Below are 19,489 nucleotides of genomic sequence, written 5' to 3'. Positions count from 1 at the left end.
AAAACCATAAAGAAACTATCATTTCAACTCCAGAGTCTTTTTTGGTATTCTGCATCCCTGACTACAGGAAATAAATTTGATTGCATACAACATAAATTTGATTGCACACAACTTATATCTGTTGGAAAGATAAATATTTGATAATAAAGATAATTGATGCAAAAACGTGTAAAATTGTAAAGTTTAAGATTCATTGTTATAACTTACCCTGCCCCTATTCATACATTCTGATTCACAACTTTCTCCACAAAATTGCAAATACCTTTTTTTGTATTTTCTATATGGACGGGTTCTCTTGTTGCTCTTGCAATAGCTTTTCCTGACATACATCTCAACAAAGAGATCCTCAATACCTCTTCCTTTCATAAGTTTACTTACAAATGTATCCCAAAAAACTCAAACTGCATAAAAACCACCAGCCTGCAAAAATGTGGAGATTTTCTGCTTGGACCTTATTGATTACCTTTAACTAAAGTGGCTGGTCAAAATTTGTACACGGGGTTTCAACTTGAGCTTCTTTGCTTGTGAGATGATAAAAAGCAATGTTGAGTAAATGCACAATTCATTAAAGTGATTTAGATCTATTATGGAAAGAATTAAAAAGCATATTAAAATCCTTTTTTGTGGTGGAGATGGATGAGGAGGCTACTTTAGTTGTGGTTACAACCTCTCCTCTAGTAATTAGATTACAATTTCAAACAATTTGAAAATTTATTTTTGTTTCAATACATATTACCAATAGAGTAAACACAATTACTTGTAGCACATCAGAAAAACACATTTCTCTAGGCTGAATAAAAGGTTTTAGGTTTAAAAACTGTTTAATAAGTAGACACCCTTTCATTTTGAGATCTTAGAGCAATGTAAAAAATTGTTCAGCATAAAAAGATCATAAAAACAGTACATATTTAGTCTATATTTGAAGAAAAATAGTTTTAACCATTTTGTGCACGCATCATTTAGAAATAGGCCTGGAAAAAGGGTTCTCCTGTTGCAAATCACAGGGCATATTTTGATGTTATCTATACACCTTTGGAAACCATATTTTCGCTTTATAAAATTTTTTCCCCACAACCAGTGATTTTTTGAAATTTACTCCCAGATTAATCCTTGTTTCAAAATTGTGATATCCAAGACTTTTAAAATTCATGAAAAAATTACCGCTACCATTACAAAATTAGCTCCAAAAAAAAAAAAAAAAAATTTTTTTTTACAAGATTTATTACACTTTCACAAAAATACATTAAATGACATATTTTATACTTCACAAAAACAGTTTTCAAGGATCTCTACAACTTTAAAATACCAAAAAAAACTTGAAATACATATGCAGCACCACAGACAACACCTTATACCCATGCTTTCACAAAAAGAGATAATCAATGTTTTAAAATTTTTATAACATTAGTTCCATAAATTTTCACAAGAAATAAAAGTTCACTTACCAAACCTACTGGTACAACAGTTTTGAATATTACAATCAGGAATGCTTTTATAAACATTCTTGATGCGAGCTTTGTCAGCAATATATACACTGTTTGTTAACTTAACTGCCATACTTGCATTCTAAGTTATACAAATTATTTTATAGAAATTAAAAATCATTTTATATAAATGCTACAAAAATATATTATAAATATAAAAAATAAATATAAAGAGATGCAGTTTATATTTATTATTTATGTTTATGTTTTAAAAAAAACATAAACATAAATAATTTATACATTAAAATAATTATAGATAAGTTATTAATTTAGTAAAAATAAATAAATAACAAAATAAATAAAGACAATAAACAAACAAAAAAACAATTACAAAAATTTAAAAACTATATATTTTTGTAAAATTATATCTTAATTATTTCAGACCCTCATTTACCTGTGCTTTTATTTGCTTACCTCATTACAAAAACCATCCTCAAGGATTTTTTCTAAACAAAAGTCAGCACAAGATTCTGATATTAGGAATAAGTAATCCATAAATTCGTGCCTTAGACTGCTGAAGCTACAAAAAAAAAAGAAAATCTTAACTAAACACATTTAGCTTTCAACTAATGCACAAATATATTTTGAAAAAACTAACAGATTTTATACATGAAAAATTAAAAAATATGTTTATATAAAATATAGTATTTTAATACTAAATTTCAGAGCATAGGTGTTTAGTGAAGTGATAAACATGATTGGCTGCGATATTGAATTTATTTACCTAAGTAAAATTATCATCCCTGATTTAGAGAACTTGGCACTGATTCCAATTTAAATAAATTTTGAAAATCATAAACTGGTGCTTATATAAAGCAAGTAAATGAAATAAATGTGAAAGAATAACCATGTCATTTTTTTTAAGTAGTTGTATTAAAACCTTTTTAATTGTTTTGTATTTTGTTTACAACGTGTTGTGGTTTCAAAAAAATATGTTAGTTTTTGGATTTAACTTGAAATTAGTTTTAAAAATGACAAAAGAAGAAGACGTAAGAGAAAAAATTATGCACAAATATTTACAAAATCCTAATAGTAGCTACAATTTGATAGCAAAATCGTTGCGAATACATCCATATACCGTTAGTCGTGTTCAACATTTTTCTCAAATAAAATCGATCAAATGCAAATCTGGTGGTGGAAGAAAGGAAGGTTTTAAAGATATAAAACTAGTTAGAAAACTGGTTAACAGTTTTAAGAATAACCCAAGCCTTTCACTAAGGGAACGCGCAAAAATATATGGATTTTCGTTCTGAAACTCAACAAAAAATTGCAAGAACCCGCGGCAGAAAGTTGTATGATTTTATTTCTAAAATTTCTGTAATATTGAAGAAGATGAAACTTATATCAAGTCCAATCATCAACAAATTCTTGGTGCTGTTTATTATACTCCAAATATAGAGGTGTAGAGATTTTTTGTTTCAAAAACTTGTTTTTTTAATTTGATAATATATTAACATCTCAGACAAGAACTTATTTCAAAGTACAACCAAACATACCTTTTGAAACATTCACATCTAATATTTATATATTCATTTAACTAAATTAAAAAATTTAATTAGAGCACACAACCTGAAACACACAGTTTAGTGTTACTATTTTAGATTCTTCACTATTTTGTTAAATTCTATTTTAGATTCTTAGAATATTCTTGGAATATTTTGATTATTTTAAATATTATATATAAATTATTAATTTTTATTGAAATCATTGATAAAAAACATTTATTAGTAAAAAAGTTTAATTTTTTTTAAATCGATTAGTTTAAATTTACAAATAAACTTTTAAATAAACAGTATAATGGCTGTCTTAAAAAGCATTCATTAGAGATAACTTGGCCTCACCTACTAAACTTCTTGTATAACACAAATAGTTAACACGATTCGAAAATTTTGATCATATTTTGAGATCTTTCAATGAAAACATACAGATGCAATACTAAGTAAAGGCATCAAAGATATGATCAAAGCTTACTTACCTAGTCCAAATCAAAGATTGACAAAACCAGAGAAAAAAACTATCAATGCTGCAGCCAACATGAAAACAGCTTTTTTAAAACCTGGACAAACTAGATATTAATTTATACCAACTATTTATTGATTATTTGATAAACAATCTATTAGGATCAATTTAGAAAAAAGAATGAACATGTCAACAGACAAAGCCAAGCAACTATCAAATAAGAGAGCTTGAAGTACTTCAGAAGTTACTGGAAATGAAGAAGAGTGTTGGCCTTGAAGGATGACTAATAAAGCAGTTAGAAAGAAACCATTTGATAATCTCAAAACTTTTGTTAGATACACTACATGATGCAAGCTTATGGAGAAGACTAGCATGCCAAACTAGATATGACAAGAGCAATAGCCCTAGCCTCTCCACCTCCATCTAACGCAAAAGAAAATCTATAGTCAGCAGTTAGCAAGTCAGCCATAGAGCAAGAAGACTAAAAACAGTATTAATTGTCTGACAGTAAGTTATTTGAATCAAGATGGGATGTGAGAAATTTGTTGACCAAAGACTCAAAGACCTTGCTAATAACTGAAAGAAGATTGATCAAACAATAGTTTGGGAGGTCAGAATGATCTCTAAAGTTTTTAAAAATTTAAGCCACAGATGCCATTTTCCAGCAGGCAGGAAAAAAAGACTTGGACAACCACTTATTAAATAGTTTGGAGAGAATTGAAGAGACCTATAGAGGGCAATTTTTAAAAACTATGGCAAGAATGTTGTCTGGACCACTAGCTATAGAAGAGTTTAATTGAGATATGACTTAAGCAATGGAAGCTGGAGTGATTTGAATGATCAAAAATGGGTTAACCTGTTAAATTGGAATAGAAGGAAGAGAATAGCCATAAGATTCAAAAGTTTAATTAGAAAAAAAGTTTTTTGCAAATAGTTCTTCCTTTTATTAAGGAGAGGTAATAAGATCAGTCATATGAATTAGAGATAATATGTCAGACACCTTTGTTAATGATGCTGTTGAAAATTTTCAAAAAGTCTCTAGAGTCTAACTTCTGAGATAAGATATAAGGTAAAGTGACTTGAAAATAATGGAGCTTAGCATCAAACAGCACCTTTTTACACTGATTTCTTGCAACAATAAATAGACATTTATTCTTAAGAGAGTTGTTCTTTTGAAAAAGATGAAAAAAATGATTAGGATTAGATATAGCAGCTGTACAAAAAGGTGAAAACCATGGAGCGAAAACATGGAGATTCTAGGACGCATAACTTTTTTCAAATCTTGAAAAATATGCGACCATCTTTTTGATTGTATTTGAAAGTCTACAAGTTGTAATGTTTTACTTATAAATTTACTCATTACATTCTTAAAATTGATGATACCTTACTCATTCTTGATACCATATTAATTAATCTAAATTATGTTACTCAAATATGAAAGAAACAATAGAAACTAAATACTTTTTGCTAAATTCCATAAATATAATTTGTATAAAAGTAAAATAAAAGCTAAAAAAATATATATTATTTTCAAATAACTAATTTTAGAAAAAATGTTTCAACTTTGAAAAAGATTTTTTTATTTTCAAACTTTTTTGCGCATTTGATAATATTTTAATGACGCTTGTTCTGTATTGATTAAATCTGTTAAACTGAATTAGAAGAAAAATGTATCTTGCTTATTTATATGACAAGAAATTTGACAAGAAATAGTTTAACAAAAATAAAATTTAAAATTAACTATTAATCAAAATTTAACAAAAACACATCAGACCCTTTCCAAGATTTTCTAGAGGGGATAACCAACGAATGTTAATTTCGTCAGGAAAAATGAGCAATAATCTGTTGCCCTCATCAAATGGGTCTCAAAAACAGTCTGAGAGGTGCCGGTGTCCTGCACCTATTTTAACCCCTGCATAGCAACATAAAATGTAGTACCTTTCATTATAATCTTCAGTTCTTAAAATTACTTCTGCCTTTTTATCAAATCGCAGCTTTAAAATACGATTTTGAACACAAAATATTTTTTGAATTTTCAAATTCACAATTTTCCATGAATCCTATAAAATTTTATTATCATTATATTTATTATCATTAATATAAAATTCTATATGTTGAACATAGTTAAAGTTTGACTTGAATCTTATTTTAATATCACTTTACAATTAAATTACAACCTTACATGAAAACTGTATTAAGATATCTCTAAACTGAATATAAAGACAAATATAATACATCAATAACATATGAATAAAATGACAATTAATGACATTAATGTTATATGAATATAATGACAATTAATGACATTAAATATAATGACAATTAATGACATTAAATATAATGACAATTAATGACATTAATGATATAATGAACATAATAACATAATCTATATAACTGCTAACCTTAAATTCTTGAGCAAAAAATCGAGATTGAACAAGATCATGGCAAGGCTGATACCTATAAAACAATAAATATTGTTTTATACATATCATTTATAAAAATAATATCATAGATAATTATATTGTTATAAAAATAATATCATAGATAATCTATATATAAAAAAAAACAAAAAAACAACAACAAATAAACAAGAAAATTGATCTAAAACTAATTTATTTTTAAAAACTATTTTTATCAGTAGCAGTTGATCAAAACCATTTTGATTGGTAGAGAATTTATAAGTTGAGATTCTACTGACCAAAAAATTTTCTTGTGCAATCAAAAGAGTACTATTGTTGCAATTGTTAAACATTTGATTGCATATAGTAATAGTACGTAAGCTGTGAGTAGTAAAAGTTATAGAAAGTAAAGTAATGAGACATATATTGATTCAGCATTTAGCCATCTACATTATATTTCTTAAATCAAATGTACACCTTAAAGTAATATTTGATAAACCTTTACCAAAAATCATTATTTGTTCCTTCCTCAAACCTTATGTTCCCGCCAGACATGAACTCAATTCGAAGAAAAATAATTGACTGTTCTTTCCAATATGTCAGCTGTTTTACAATATCTTTGTATATCAAATATAGTCTATATAAAAAAACAAATTTTTAAAAATTATTTATTAGTGATATTTAAATTTATTTTGTTTTCCCATTTGCATTGCAAAACATTGAAATGCAAATAGGACAACAAATAAGAATGTAAGTGATGAAGCGCATGAAATAAGGTTGTGGTAACAAAAGGAAAAAACTAACAATTTTAAATAAATACTTCTGATGAACTGTTTCCCAATATTTAATTCTGTTGGTTAACAAATTTGATTTTTCGGTGACCATTTTTTTAAACTCCTCAAAACTTTTTGAAATTTTATTTAACCGAGTTTCATTTTTCTGGATTGTATCTGATGTATCAACTAATGAAAAAAGTAATCTAACACTTTTTATTTATTAATTATAAAATTAATTTATATATAAATTTTAAATATAAAATCTAATTTTATTTAATCTAATATTAATCTAAATATAAAGTTTAAAAAAAAGTTGATTAATAACATAGGCTTTACATCTTGTTTATTGATTTTTTATTTGACCCTTTAGTTTTTAAGTTTATTAATTACATAATTAAAAACTTTTTCAATAATTTCATCTAATACACCCACTGTTTGATGTGCAAATTCCAATTAAAAATATGTATGTACGTACATATGTATCAAGATAGATGGGGGAGGCGGGGGGGGGAGGAAGGGTTGTTGAAAGCATGCAGATGTGTACAAGGGAGAAAGGGTGTCCTAAATCTGTGGTTTTACTGTTTACGCACTTTATAGATGAACCCATATGACAATAAACTAATCCTAAATATCCACAAGTGAACCCAGAAAATAGACAAAAAGTATTAGTTAATGTGAAGTCTTCCATTTTTAAAAATTTTATTATCGAATAATAATGGGTTAAAATAAATATTATCAAGGTGCTTTACTTATTAAATCTTATTAAAACTAACATTTATTTAAGATGTGACTTAAATAAGTTAAATATGTTAGGAATTCTCAGAAAAAAGTTTATCTGAAAGATAATTGGTCTATGAGTGATTTGAAACTTTTTTCTGAAAGATAATTAGGCAATTAAAGATTTAAAACTCTTATCTGAACGATAATTGGTCAATGAGTGATTTAAAACTTTTATCTAAAACATAATTAGGCAGTGAGTGATTTGAAATGTTAATCTGAAAGATAATTGATCTATGAGTGATTTGATATTTTTATCTGAAAGATAATTAGTCAATAAGTGATTTGAACTTTTATCTGAAAGATAATTGGTCAAAGAGTGATTTGAAACTTTTATCTGAAAGATAATTGGTCACTGAGTGATATGAAATAAAAGTATAATGTCTAATTAACTTTTGCATTACTAGCTTACAAAGCTTTTTTTCCCTAAAAATTTCAAAAATATTGATAAAATTGTGGACCTTTAGCAGTCAGAAAAAAAAAAAAGTTTTTATCAAATAATCATAACAGATTGTTTTAACTTAAATTAAACAAGCAAAAATCTACAACTTAAACTCAAAGTTTGTTTAAATAAAATGCTGATGTCTAATCATTTAGTGATACTTTGTTACATTTTTAAACAATGACAGAGTTGCAATTAAAGTTATAGATGTGAAGTAAGTTTGTTGACATCAATTTGAGTTACTATCAAAGCAATGGGTATATGATAAATTAGATTTTGATGGATCCAATTTACTGTTTACTCATATCTTATGATAAAATCATATTTTATGATAAAACCATAGAGAATTTTTAATTTTTGAAATGGGTTCAAATTTTTTTCAAATTGGACTATTTTAATTTTATCAATAAATAAATTTTTTGTAAAAACATAAATAAATAATTCCTAAATTTAAACTTTTAGTAAGTTAAATATGCAAACAATGACACAAAACAGGATATAAGAATTTAAATTAAAGTAAAATCACAAGGTGAAATTATAAAAAACAGTTTTAATTTTTATTTACTGCTTTTATTATTTTTAAAAATAAAAAATAATATTCAAGGAAAATCAATACCAATAATATAAAATTATATAAATTAACAAGCATAATAAATAAACTCAAAATCAAATCAAAGTAAATAAACAAAATAAAAATATAGTAATATATAAATAAACATCTATAATAACTGATTAGCATAAACTTTCTTAAAAGTTATAGCTGTTTTAAAAACAACGTGCTCTAGATATATAAAAAACTTGAATTTTAATATTTTTAATGATTTTTGCAATGTTTTATCGTAAATATATATCCAGCTTACATATACTTACCTCCCCAAACAAGGAAGGTATTATTATGGCTTAATTATCATGAAATTTTTATTAACAGTCTTATAAGGTTTTTTATTTAAAAAAAAAACAAAAAAACAATAACAAAACTTTTAAATATAAATACTTTTGTGTGAATTTTTCTTCTTTTCTGACTGCCAAAACTCTCTCTCAAGCTGTTAAACATTTAAAAAATTAGACTATATTAGTTCCTTTTTTGTTTCCAAACTTTAATATTTTTAAAATAATTATTATTTCTATTTGAAATATAAAATATAGACATATATACATAAATGCATATACAAAATAAGACACAACAATCAAGGGTGATGGATATCTATAGAATTTTAATAAATCTTTTAAAACTATTCTAAAATGCACAAAATTATATTAAGTTATTTTAAATTATTTTTAGTTACTTGCACTACTTAAAAAAACAATCATCATAAAATAAAATAAAAAAATAATCTATTTATAAAGAAATAATATAAATTAATTTTTGATACATATATTTTTTTTAATAGGTAGGCATTATTTGTACGCACATACAACTAATTTTTTCTTATTTGTACTCGCGTATTCAAACGTAAGTATTATTAATCAAGTCAAAATGACGATTTCACTTAAAATTCTTGTTTAATTTAACCTAATAATTTTTTATACAAATTAAACTAATTTATAAACCTAATTTAAATAAATATTAAAATTTGTTTTGTTTTAAAGAATACCTGCCCAAACCTAAACCCTCAGTAGATGTATGTACACTCCACTGCACCTATCCCTATTTAAGTCAGTCGATGCATGTACATGTTAATGTGCCTATGCCTATTTATATCTGTCGATGTATGTACACTCCACAGCGCCTATCCCTATTTAAGTCAGTATACTCAACTGCGACTACATCTAATCAGTCAATTTATTTATGCATTGATGCACTTATTTTATGAAACTTTGAAAGATAAAAATAAATAATAAACATAACTATAAAAAAACAACAATAATAGCTAAAAAACATAAAACTACTTAGAAAAAAAACATTAAAATAAAAAATAAAAAATGTTCCCAAATAAGAATTTGAACCCCCAACTTTGACAGTCGCTCCTCAAAAGAAGAATATTTTTCCACCTATTGTACTACATCGATATTATGTAGATGAAAAATATTAAAATATATAAACATTTTTTGGGTACAAATAAGGTTTCTATTATGTAAACCTTATTTGCGCATAGAAATAATGATTTCGTTTCAAATATGCTCCCAAGTAGCATTTAAAAAAAAAAAAAAATTTTTCACTAACTTTCCTACTATCTACATTACTGATGTTCCATCTGCCATAGAAACAGGAATGTCCAAGAAATGAGAATGAAACAATTGAAAATTGTTTTTTGAATAATTGAAACAAGAATGTCCAACAAAATACCAAATGTTTTCATTTTTCCTTCCCTAAAAACAATTTATCAGCTCATATAAGCTTGTTAAGCAAATGAAATAATATAAAAAAGCAGAAACATACTTCATCAAAGGACTAGACCTAGTTGTCAAGCTCCATTAAAATAAAGAAAAAAATAGGAAGAGAGGAAGGAAACAGAAAAAAATATTTATGATCGCATGACTTTGATTTGCATACAAGTACAGCACATCATTTTTCACACATGTAGAGTTTTGATCCATTACTACCACATACTCTAGAGTATTCTATTTTTTGTTTTATGCGGAGTAGTTTTATGCGGAGGACTTAGAAATAGGCTGTTACAAGAATTTACATCTTGAACTGGTTAGATTTTATAAAGTGATTAATGAAAATAAGATGGTTTCAAATTTTATTCATGGTGGGTTTATTTAATTTTAGGCATTTATCAGATGTATGCCCAAGGTTTAATTGGAAAGCTACTGGCTGGTATCTAGATGATATTTTGTGTTGTACCAGGTCAAAAACATTACTAATTGTCTGACACCCACAAGATATCAAAGTCAAAGATGTTGACATTGCACTTGTTAAAATTAGTATGACGGGCCATTTCCTTATTTACCAAAAAAAAGGTGATCTATATGATCAAGTCTTCGAATCAAATATAGAATTTTACCCAAAACCTAATAAAATGAGAAATACATTAGTAAGCTGTCTAAATGCTGTTGAATTATGTCACATTAAACATGATCTTAACGATCAAGATAAGTCCCAGAAATTATCAGCACAACTTCATAGAATTAAGTCTGAAAAACATTTGAGTATGTTTAGCACTGCAAAGTTGGACCCTCATAATGCCACACTTTTTTATTTTTCATTAAAAATTTTGCCCATCAAAAATTTAACCCAATTAATTTCACCTTTTATAACACAGATTAAGCTTGGAATATTTTCACAGATCAAAACAGAACATTACAAGCACAATTCCATAAAAAAATGAAAAAGAAACTAAATAAACGCAAGGCTAAAAAGATTTAATATATATATATATATATATATATATATATATATATATATATATATATATATATATATATATATATATATATATACATATACAAATTGGCTAAATACATGGCTAAAAAGATTTAAGCAGCGATATAGTGATATCATAAGCATATTGTATATGAATTGATAATAATAAGGTATATCTTATCGTAAATAATAATTTGGTTTATATATATACGTTAATATTATTTACAGATTTAGGTGTTTCAAAGTTGAGTTAAGTCATTTTGTTAGCAACTATTTTGCAATTGTGATTAAATGTATACACTTTGCTTCCCCCTTACGTCATAAAAGGATTTATATTTCTTCCATTAAACATTTTTTTATATCAGATCTTTTTACAGGTAGTCAGGTAGATACCAACATCCAACAACTGAGGTTGACTTTGCAATGTTCTATAGGAAACCAAACCTCATTTATTATTTGACTTTGATGATATTGATGAGGATGAATTGCTTCAGCATAAAAATATAAACTCTTGCATGTATGAATGTCAATGCATTAACAATAAAATATATTGTAAAGTTATTTTAATACAATCGAATACCCTGGGCATATTGCTCCTGTTGTTCTCCAATGGCTATAATTAGATCTATAATTTTTTGATTATCTCGTTTGTTTATCACTTTTATTTTATTTAAGGTATTATTGTAGGGATTTGATCAAGCAAAAAATACAGCAAACAAGTAAAATGTTTGAAAATAAAATCATAGCTAATGATTAAGAAACCCTAGAAACTTATTGAGGATTTGTTGGGAAGATATTTTCTTACTAGTTTTAATAAAACATAGCTTTATTTAAGTAGTGACCCTGTCTCTTGCATTATGTATTGGTTCACAAAGTCGACTTATTATTCAATCTATCCCCATTTATATATGAATGTGTAATACATATGCTTTTTTGATTAGATTTGGTTTGTGATATTTTAATGAGTCCTTTACATGTGGAAAAATATCCAATTTTATTAGGAATGATATCTTTATTAATTAGTTTTTGTACAATATTCATGTTTTTTATGACGATCAATCAATTAAAAATCCTACACAAACTTTCTCATTATTTATCCATTCAGTAGTTTTAGTTTTGCAAATAATACAACTTCCTAGTCCGCAAACGACTTGTAGTTTAAATCCTTTATTTTAAAATAAATATGTTTTACATTAATATAATTTTTGCTAAACAGACATGTAAATTAAAAAAAAAGTGTTAATTTACTTCCATTACTCTTAGAATCCAACTACTATAACAGTTAAAATTTTTATTTTAGTTTACAACTTCATTTAAAATTTTTTGTTTGAATTTTTTAATTTTGCTTACAATTACAACTTTAGTTTAAATTTTTTATTAAATTTAAATTATTTTAAAATAATAACTATAAATACTGATTGGCATTTTTCATTTATTGGGGTGGAGGCAATAAATAAATCAAAAAGATATTTTTTTTAAATTTACTAGTTCATCAGTATATCAGTTCCAACTCTATAAATCAAAAACTTCTTAACCAAAAAGTTTAAAAGAAAATAGAAGAAATACAAGTGCAACATGTTTATATTACTCCTAATTTTTCAATTTTTCAAAGATTTCTTATTCCTTAAACTTTTAAAATTATAAAAATTTTAAAAGTTTAAGCAATAAGAAATCTTTGAAAAAATATCTCTTCAAAAATCTCAAAAAAATAGTATTACCATAGGTAATTGGTCTCAAAAAACTAAATTAAAAAAATATAAAATATTTCAAGGACATGTAACAATGATTTGATGAATATAGTATTGTAAAAAAAAGTGCAAAATGTATATATTTATACCTAGTATATTTAGAGTTATCCCCAGTATATTTAGACACATGCATATAACTATATTATATATTATGTTTTGACTCAATCAGATATTCTGACTTCTCAATGAAATCATCAGCATCAGCTTAAGTTATTTTCTTACACTATTTATCTCTATAAATGCTTTATTTGTTCTTGTATGAAATACTGTTGTCATAAGGTTACTTCATTTAATGATTTTTCTTTCTTAGAAATGCTCAAAAAATTCATAAATAAAAAGCTGATACCCAAAATACTCTCAGTAATGTACAGAGTTTAATTTATCTAACACAAATTAATTTCCAGCTCTTGGAATTAGGAAAAATGAGGTTGACAATAAATTGCTGACCTCAAACTGTTAGAGATTGGCAAAAAAATTTAACACAAAGGATCATAAAACATAGAAACAAGATCGGCAATTTTTTGTTGACCTCAAATAATTTTAGGTCAGCATTGCCAAATGCGAAACCTAATTCCAAGGGCCTAATTTAATTAACCTAATTTCATAGTACAGAATAAAAAAAATTATAAAGCTAATTAGTTAAAAAATCAGCAAATTAATAATGATGTCTGATGATGGCAGACTAAACCAATGCTGAATAATCAGTACGCCACTACTTTTCATATTCAGAGCAATCTGTTGCTAGTATCAAAAACTAAAATTTATTATAAAAAAATAAAAAAATTTTATAAAAATTTTATAAAAAAATAAAAAAATTTATTATAAAAAAATACAAATATTAGTTAAATATTTTTATATTTACTTTTGTTATTATTATTATTATTATTTTTTTAAATATATATACACTTTATTTTTGCTATTCAATTTGACATAACTTTGGTGTTTGTAACTAAGCGTGAAACTTTGGTGTTTGTAACTAAGCGTGAATTAAAAAGCATTCTGCAGAATGCAGAAAAGAATGAGATTTTACAAGTTTTTACAATCTTTTGATGATGATAATAATGATTTGCTTGAATAAAATTTTTTACAGTTAAATACAAAAACAATAGTTTCTCATTTTAAAATAAATTTATAAAATAAACAAAACTAACAGAGTTTCTCTTTTAACATTAGATTGTAACACATTAAAAAAAAAAATTATTTTACTTTATGTATTGTATTACTCTTACGTAACACTAAAATATATACCTTTTTAAATTTACATTTTTACACCTTATATCAACTCGAAATAAATAAAAATATATAACTGATATATGCTACAGCAAATTAAATAATTTAAGTATAAGCAAGATAAAAAACATTCATTTTTATTTCTTTGCAATACAAACTCTTCAAGTTTTATTTTCTCAAAAATGGGTGTAACATAATACGAACTTCTGATCTCAAATCAACACTCAGTATGCTGTAAAGAATTGGGTCAACCACACTATTGCTAAATGCTAGTAGAACAGTAACTATAGTAAATGTAGGGTGCCGAATTCCACATAATGATGTTATACCATGAGTAAACAATGGAGTCCAAAATATTAAAAATGTTACAACCATTCCAAAACAGACTTTTACTGCATTAAAATGTTTCTTGGAGTTGAGCTGTTTTGTTTCATCAGAATCTGATTTATTCAGTGATTTACGTTGTTTTGTAATTGATTTTTGATGTACCCTTGCAATTCGATAAATGCAAATGTTTGAAATAAGTAATACAAAAAATGCCATCATAAGTAAGGATAGAAATATAATTTCATTAACATTTGTCTGAGATGTATTAGGAATAAATAAAAGCAAGAGAGGCAACACCCAAGACATACCAATGATTAAAAAAATTTTAAATTCAGTGAGTTGGCTGTAATGGAGTGGAAACCTAATATAAAAAAATCTATCCAAAGTAAGCACAAGTAAGTTTGTAAACAGCCATGCAACTAATATAGGCATATAACGATGCAAAAATGTTGTGTAAGAATTATTTTTATCTGAGAACTGCTTGTTCCAATATGCTACTGCCACCATTATCTCAGTAGAACCAAAAACACAATGAGAAAACAAAAAACTTCTCAAAAATTTGCTAGAGTGAATCTTGTGTAATCGAGTACTCAATGCAATAACAACAATCAGGGTAAGATTGGCAATAACTATAACACATCCTTGTATCATAAAAAAGAAAAACCACATTGGTGATGCACCAGTAATGGGCAAAACATCACTTATGTGTTTCTCATTATAAGAAGTTGTGTTATTTATTAAGTACATGATCTCTTCAAAGTAGAAATTTTTCTAGTAAAAAATTAAAAAAACTTACAACTCATAAATTCAATTATTCTATTATGTTTAAAAAAAACCCACAACAATGAAAGAATTTCTATCACTTTAAATTATTAAAGTTTTAAATCAAGTTTGAATAAAGAAAACTCAAAAGAAAAGAAAAAAGAGAAACTTTCTTTTTTAATGAAATAACAAGTAAACAAAATAGTTTAACACTTTCTATTTTTTAAATTGCAATTTTAAATTTAATGCTTTGTCTTTTGCAATAATAAAAGAAAATTAAATGCATTATTAATTTATTTAAGATATCTAATAAGATTATCTAAAAAAAACTTCTATAAAAAAAGTAGGAGTAATATAAACATGTTGCACTTTTATTTCCAATAAAATATTTAATAAAAATTTAAAATAAAAAAAAATGTTCAAGTGCAAACAAACTATCAACTAGCCTTGCATAAACTAAGTAAATAATAATGCTATAAATTAATAATAATAATAAACGAATGTTTTAAATAATAATGTTATAAATTAGGCATAATTAAGTTAACAATGATTTTTAAAATTAACAAAAACAAAACAAAAACTAACTTTCAATTTTTTTAAATTTATTTTTTATCTATTAACTTATAACCAACTTACATAATTTAATCATATTTTAAAAATTTTAGACTAATATATATATATGCTTATATATATGCTATTCATTATATATATATATATATATATATATATATATATATATATATATATATATATATATATATATATATATATATATATATATATATATGTATATGCTATTCGTTATATATATATAAAATGAATATATATATATATATATATAAAATAAATAAATATATATATATATATATATGTATATATATATTATATATATACATAAAATGAATATATATATATGAATATACATATATAAAATGAATATATATATATATATATACATATATAAAATGAATATATATATATATATATATATACATTTATAATAATGAATATATATATATATATATAAAATGAATATATATATATATATACAATGAATATATATATATATATATAATGAATATATATATATATATATAATGAATATATATATATAAATATATATAAATAAACAAATATATACATATATATATATATATATATATATATATATATATATATATATATATATATATATATATATATATGCTATTCATTAATACGTTATCTACCCCTTTATCTTTCTTATGTTGCTGATGTCTAACCCTATGCAATTGCCAGGGTTAAATTAGTAAATAATTAGCTAAATAAGATAATAAAAATATTTTATAATTTTACTTACTCAAAGTAACAATTAGGTTATAAAAAGACAGTAACCTAAGTAAGAGTTTACTTTTGTTTATTTTTTTAAGTTGAAGTACTTTTGACATAAAAACTGTTTTTTTTTCAAACTTTTCTTTAAAATTAAGAACAAATGTATTATTCAATAGAATGAATGAGAATTAGTTAAAGATTTTTGTTTTATAAATGAAATAACACTACATTATGAAAGTTAAATGTATTGTTAAGGTTTCATTTGTACAATACTTTCTATTTAAGATACCAGAAACATTGGTTAATCATGTTATAAGTAATATTGCATAATTTTATTAATTTAAAATAAACACACCTTTTTGGGAAGTGTTTCAAAACAAAAGAATATCAAAGGTGGTATGAAATATTTTTTAAGCAGTGAATGATATTTAAACATATAAATGTATAAACATTTGAATGCCAAAAGCATTCATTTTAGGTATGTCAAAAAATACAAAAAAAATTGTTGTTTTAAATATTGCAAACGTTGTGGAAAAGTAGTGAGTGCACCTCATATTGGAACATTCAACTTGTTTATCTCAAGGTAAGTTATTATATTTATACACATTCTCCATTGTGTTTTATATATTAAATATTTATGTATTAAATAGGAGTTGCAACATTTAAGTCAATATTTTATTTATATTTAACTAATAGTATTTTGATAATTTAGCACCAAGTAAAGTCAGTCATATGACTGACTTTACTTGATGCTAAAATATTAACCTTGAGATAGAAGTTTTTAATATCTGTACCACCATATAAATGGAAGACACCAGACCATTGACAGCAAGATGCTACCAACATACTGTTTGATGTTAATGCTAAAGACCTGCTCATTTGTCATTTGTAAAAGTGAAGCTTTTTAAAAATTCTGTGAAGCACTTAATTTGAGCTTCTAAATGCCAAACCAAAAAACCACACAACTGAGCTACTTTCAGCTAAAACAGCAAAAGGTATGCTAGAAGTTAAAAAGTCTTCTTGCTACAGTTTTGTTTGACTGTTGACTGGATTGAAGTAAATGTTCATTTATAGGAATAAAATATCACTTCATTGTTGACCACAATATGTAAAGTTGCGTGCTCAGCTGTAAAGGGTCTTTAGCTGACATACAGCAAAATTAAATTACACTTTGATATCAAGTTGATGTGGTGTAGTCAAGGTGAGAAGGTAACATTCAACAATCACTGATCGTTAAAGTTAGTAAATTATCACCAGTACAAACAAAAAACTCTATACACATTGATACAACTTTTAATCAACCAAACCCAAGAAAAAAAGTTTAAACTCTTTGCCTTTATAGGAGAATGTGCTTTTGTAACTCCAATCAAAATAAGACATTTAATTTTTATTTTTTAATAAAATAACTTTTTTGAAAATTTCTGGGAAATTTTCATCCTTAAACATAACACCAAGTAGATAAAGATTTAGAGCTCTATCTTGCTCTAAATACTGTATTTGCATTTGATCCCAAAAACTAAAAATGTATATAAACTTTTCTGTTCAACTTTGTTTGTGGCTCTGGTAACCGGGCCAAATAAAATCGGACCAAATAAAACAAAAAGTATTATACATTTTAAATATAAACAAATAAAGAGTAAACATTTATAGGGGAAAAAAATAAAAACCTCTTTGATTGAATAGCAAATCTTTCGGATATTTATGTCAGAACTCTCTTGCATTTTGCATAGTTCTTCTCTTAAAATAGATTTGACATGATAAAACATTCTATTCACTTTTTTGATTTGCACCCTATAAAAAGTCTTCTTTTTCATAACTGTTGTCTAAAAAGAAAAGTTATTATACAGGAAATACCAAAAATAAATTTAATACTGAGATTTAGTGACATCAACATTAAAAAATAATAACATTGACTTGAAATCATATTTGTTTAATTCTCAAATTTATATAACATTTCTTTAACAGTATGTTCAGTATTAGTATATCAAACAAAAAGTTTGAATAAAATAAAGATTTACTTGCAGTGAATATGGTAATTAGCAGAACTAATTACTTGTAAAAAAGTGAAATCAGCCAGATCTTTACAATGCAATTGTGCATGAAGATAAAATCCAAGTAATTACAAAAAAAGTTGAATGGTAAAGATTTATAGATTTATATAAGACACACTAAAATGGTGTTTGTATCATAGAATAAAATTATTTGACCATCATAAAAAGAATTATTGTCAATAAAATAAAAAGCTGTGACAAGAAAATCTTGTCACAGCAACTAAAACACAAGATGTAGAAAGTAATATTTTTAAAGAATGAAAGTTAAAAGTGATACTTTTAAAGTAAAAGTTGGTGTGCATCAAGATTCAGTGTTCAGTCCTTTGCTTTTTATTATTGTTATGAAATTTCTTTTTAAAGAAATCAGTGTTGGTTTAGTATGGGAATTATATGCAGATTTTATGCACAAGTAATGAAGTGGCACATGAGGTAACCTAAATATTATAGGTTTTGAGTATAAAAAACATACTTTAAATCAACCAAAAAAGGTACAGTGTGTGTTTGACTGTTATTGTCTCAAAGATATAATTGGAACAGGTGGTGGAACAGAAGAGACACAGGCAAGAGTGAAACGCCTTGGGATAATTTGAGAAAAATCTTCAATAACAAAAGATATATCATAAAAGATTAAGGAAAAGTTATACACCACATGTGTCCATAGTGTTATGATGTATAGCAGTTATTATCATTCACTATTGACCTCTCATTGAAACCATGTAAACAAACAGTTGCAAAGCAGCATTTTTTTACTCTAACAGTTCCTTTGTGCTAAAAAACATATTATTTTTTCCTTAAACTTGAAGCTTTGTAACTCTCATTTTTAATTTGAAACTAAATTTATTTAAAAAAAAAACCATAAGCTCATGTACCACGCAGAAGTGCTTATGAAATAAGTCCATTTAATAATTTTGAG

General features: G+C 25.1%; 2 protein-coding genes across 2 annotated transcripts in view; both read right to left on the bottom strand.

The window, feature by feature from the left end:
- The window catches only part of LOC100199231 (leucine-rich repeat-containing protein 9), a 95,008-nt gene that overhangs the window by 56,755 nt on the left and 18,764 nt on the right, over nt 1-19,489 (bottom strand). Inside the window, exons 7-14 of the mRNA XM_065795691.1 lie at nt 18,193-18,348; nt 8,832-8,880; nt 6,663-6,804; nt 6,348-6,479; nt 5,846-5,900; nt 5,382-5,503; nt 1,899-2,004; nt 1,446-1,566 (exon numbers count right to left, since the gene is read on the bottom strand). Coding sequence (XP_065651763.1) covers nt 1,446-1,566; nt 1,899-2,004; nt 5,382-5,503; nt 5,846-5,900; nt 6,348-6,479; nt 6,663-6,804; nt 8,832-8,880; nt 18,193-18,348 — 883 coding nt within the window. The remainder of the gene's footprint in view (nt 1-1,445; nt 1,567-1,898; nt 2,005-5,381; nt 5,504-5,845; nt 5,901-6,347; nt 6,480-6,662; nt 6,805-8,831; nt 8,881-18,192; nt 18,349-19,489) is intronic.
- On the bottom strand, nt 14,154-15,252 carry LOC124818332 (D(1A) dopamine receptor). Its single transcript, XM_065795692.1, has one exon. It carries the CDS (start codon nt 15,197-15,199, stop codon nt 14,294-14,296), a length of 906 nt encoding a protein of 301 aa, XP_065651764.1. The 5' UTR covers nt 15,200-15,252; the 3' UTR covers nt 14,154-14,293.

The sequence above is a fragment of the Hydra vulgaris genome, chromosome 04 (genome assembly GCF_038396675.1).
Source record: "Hydra vulgaris chromosome 04, alternate assembly HydraT2T_AEP".
Classification (NCBI taxonomy): Eukaryota; Metazoa; Cnidaria; class Hydrozoa; order Anthoathecata; family Hydridae; genus Hydra; species Hydra vulgaris.
The sequence above is the reverse complement of the archived record's forward strand: the minus strand, read 5'-3'. Positions and strand labels throughout refer to the sequence as shown.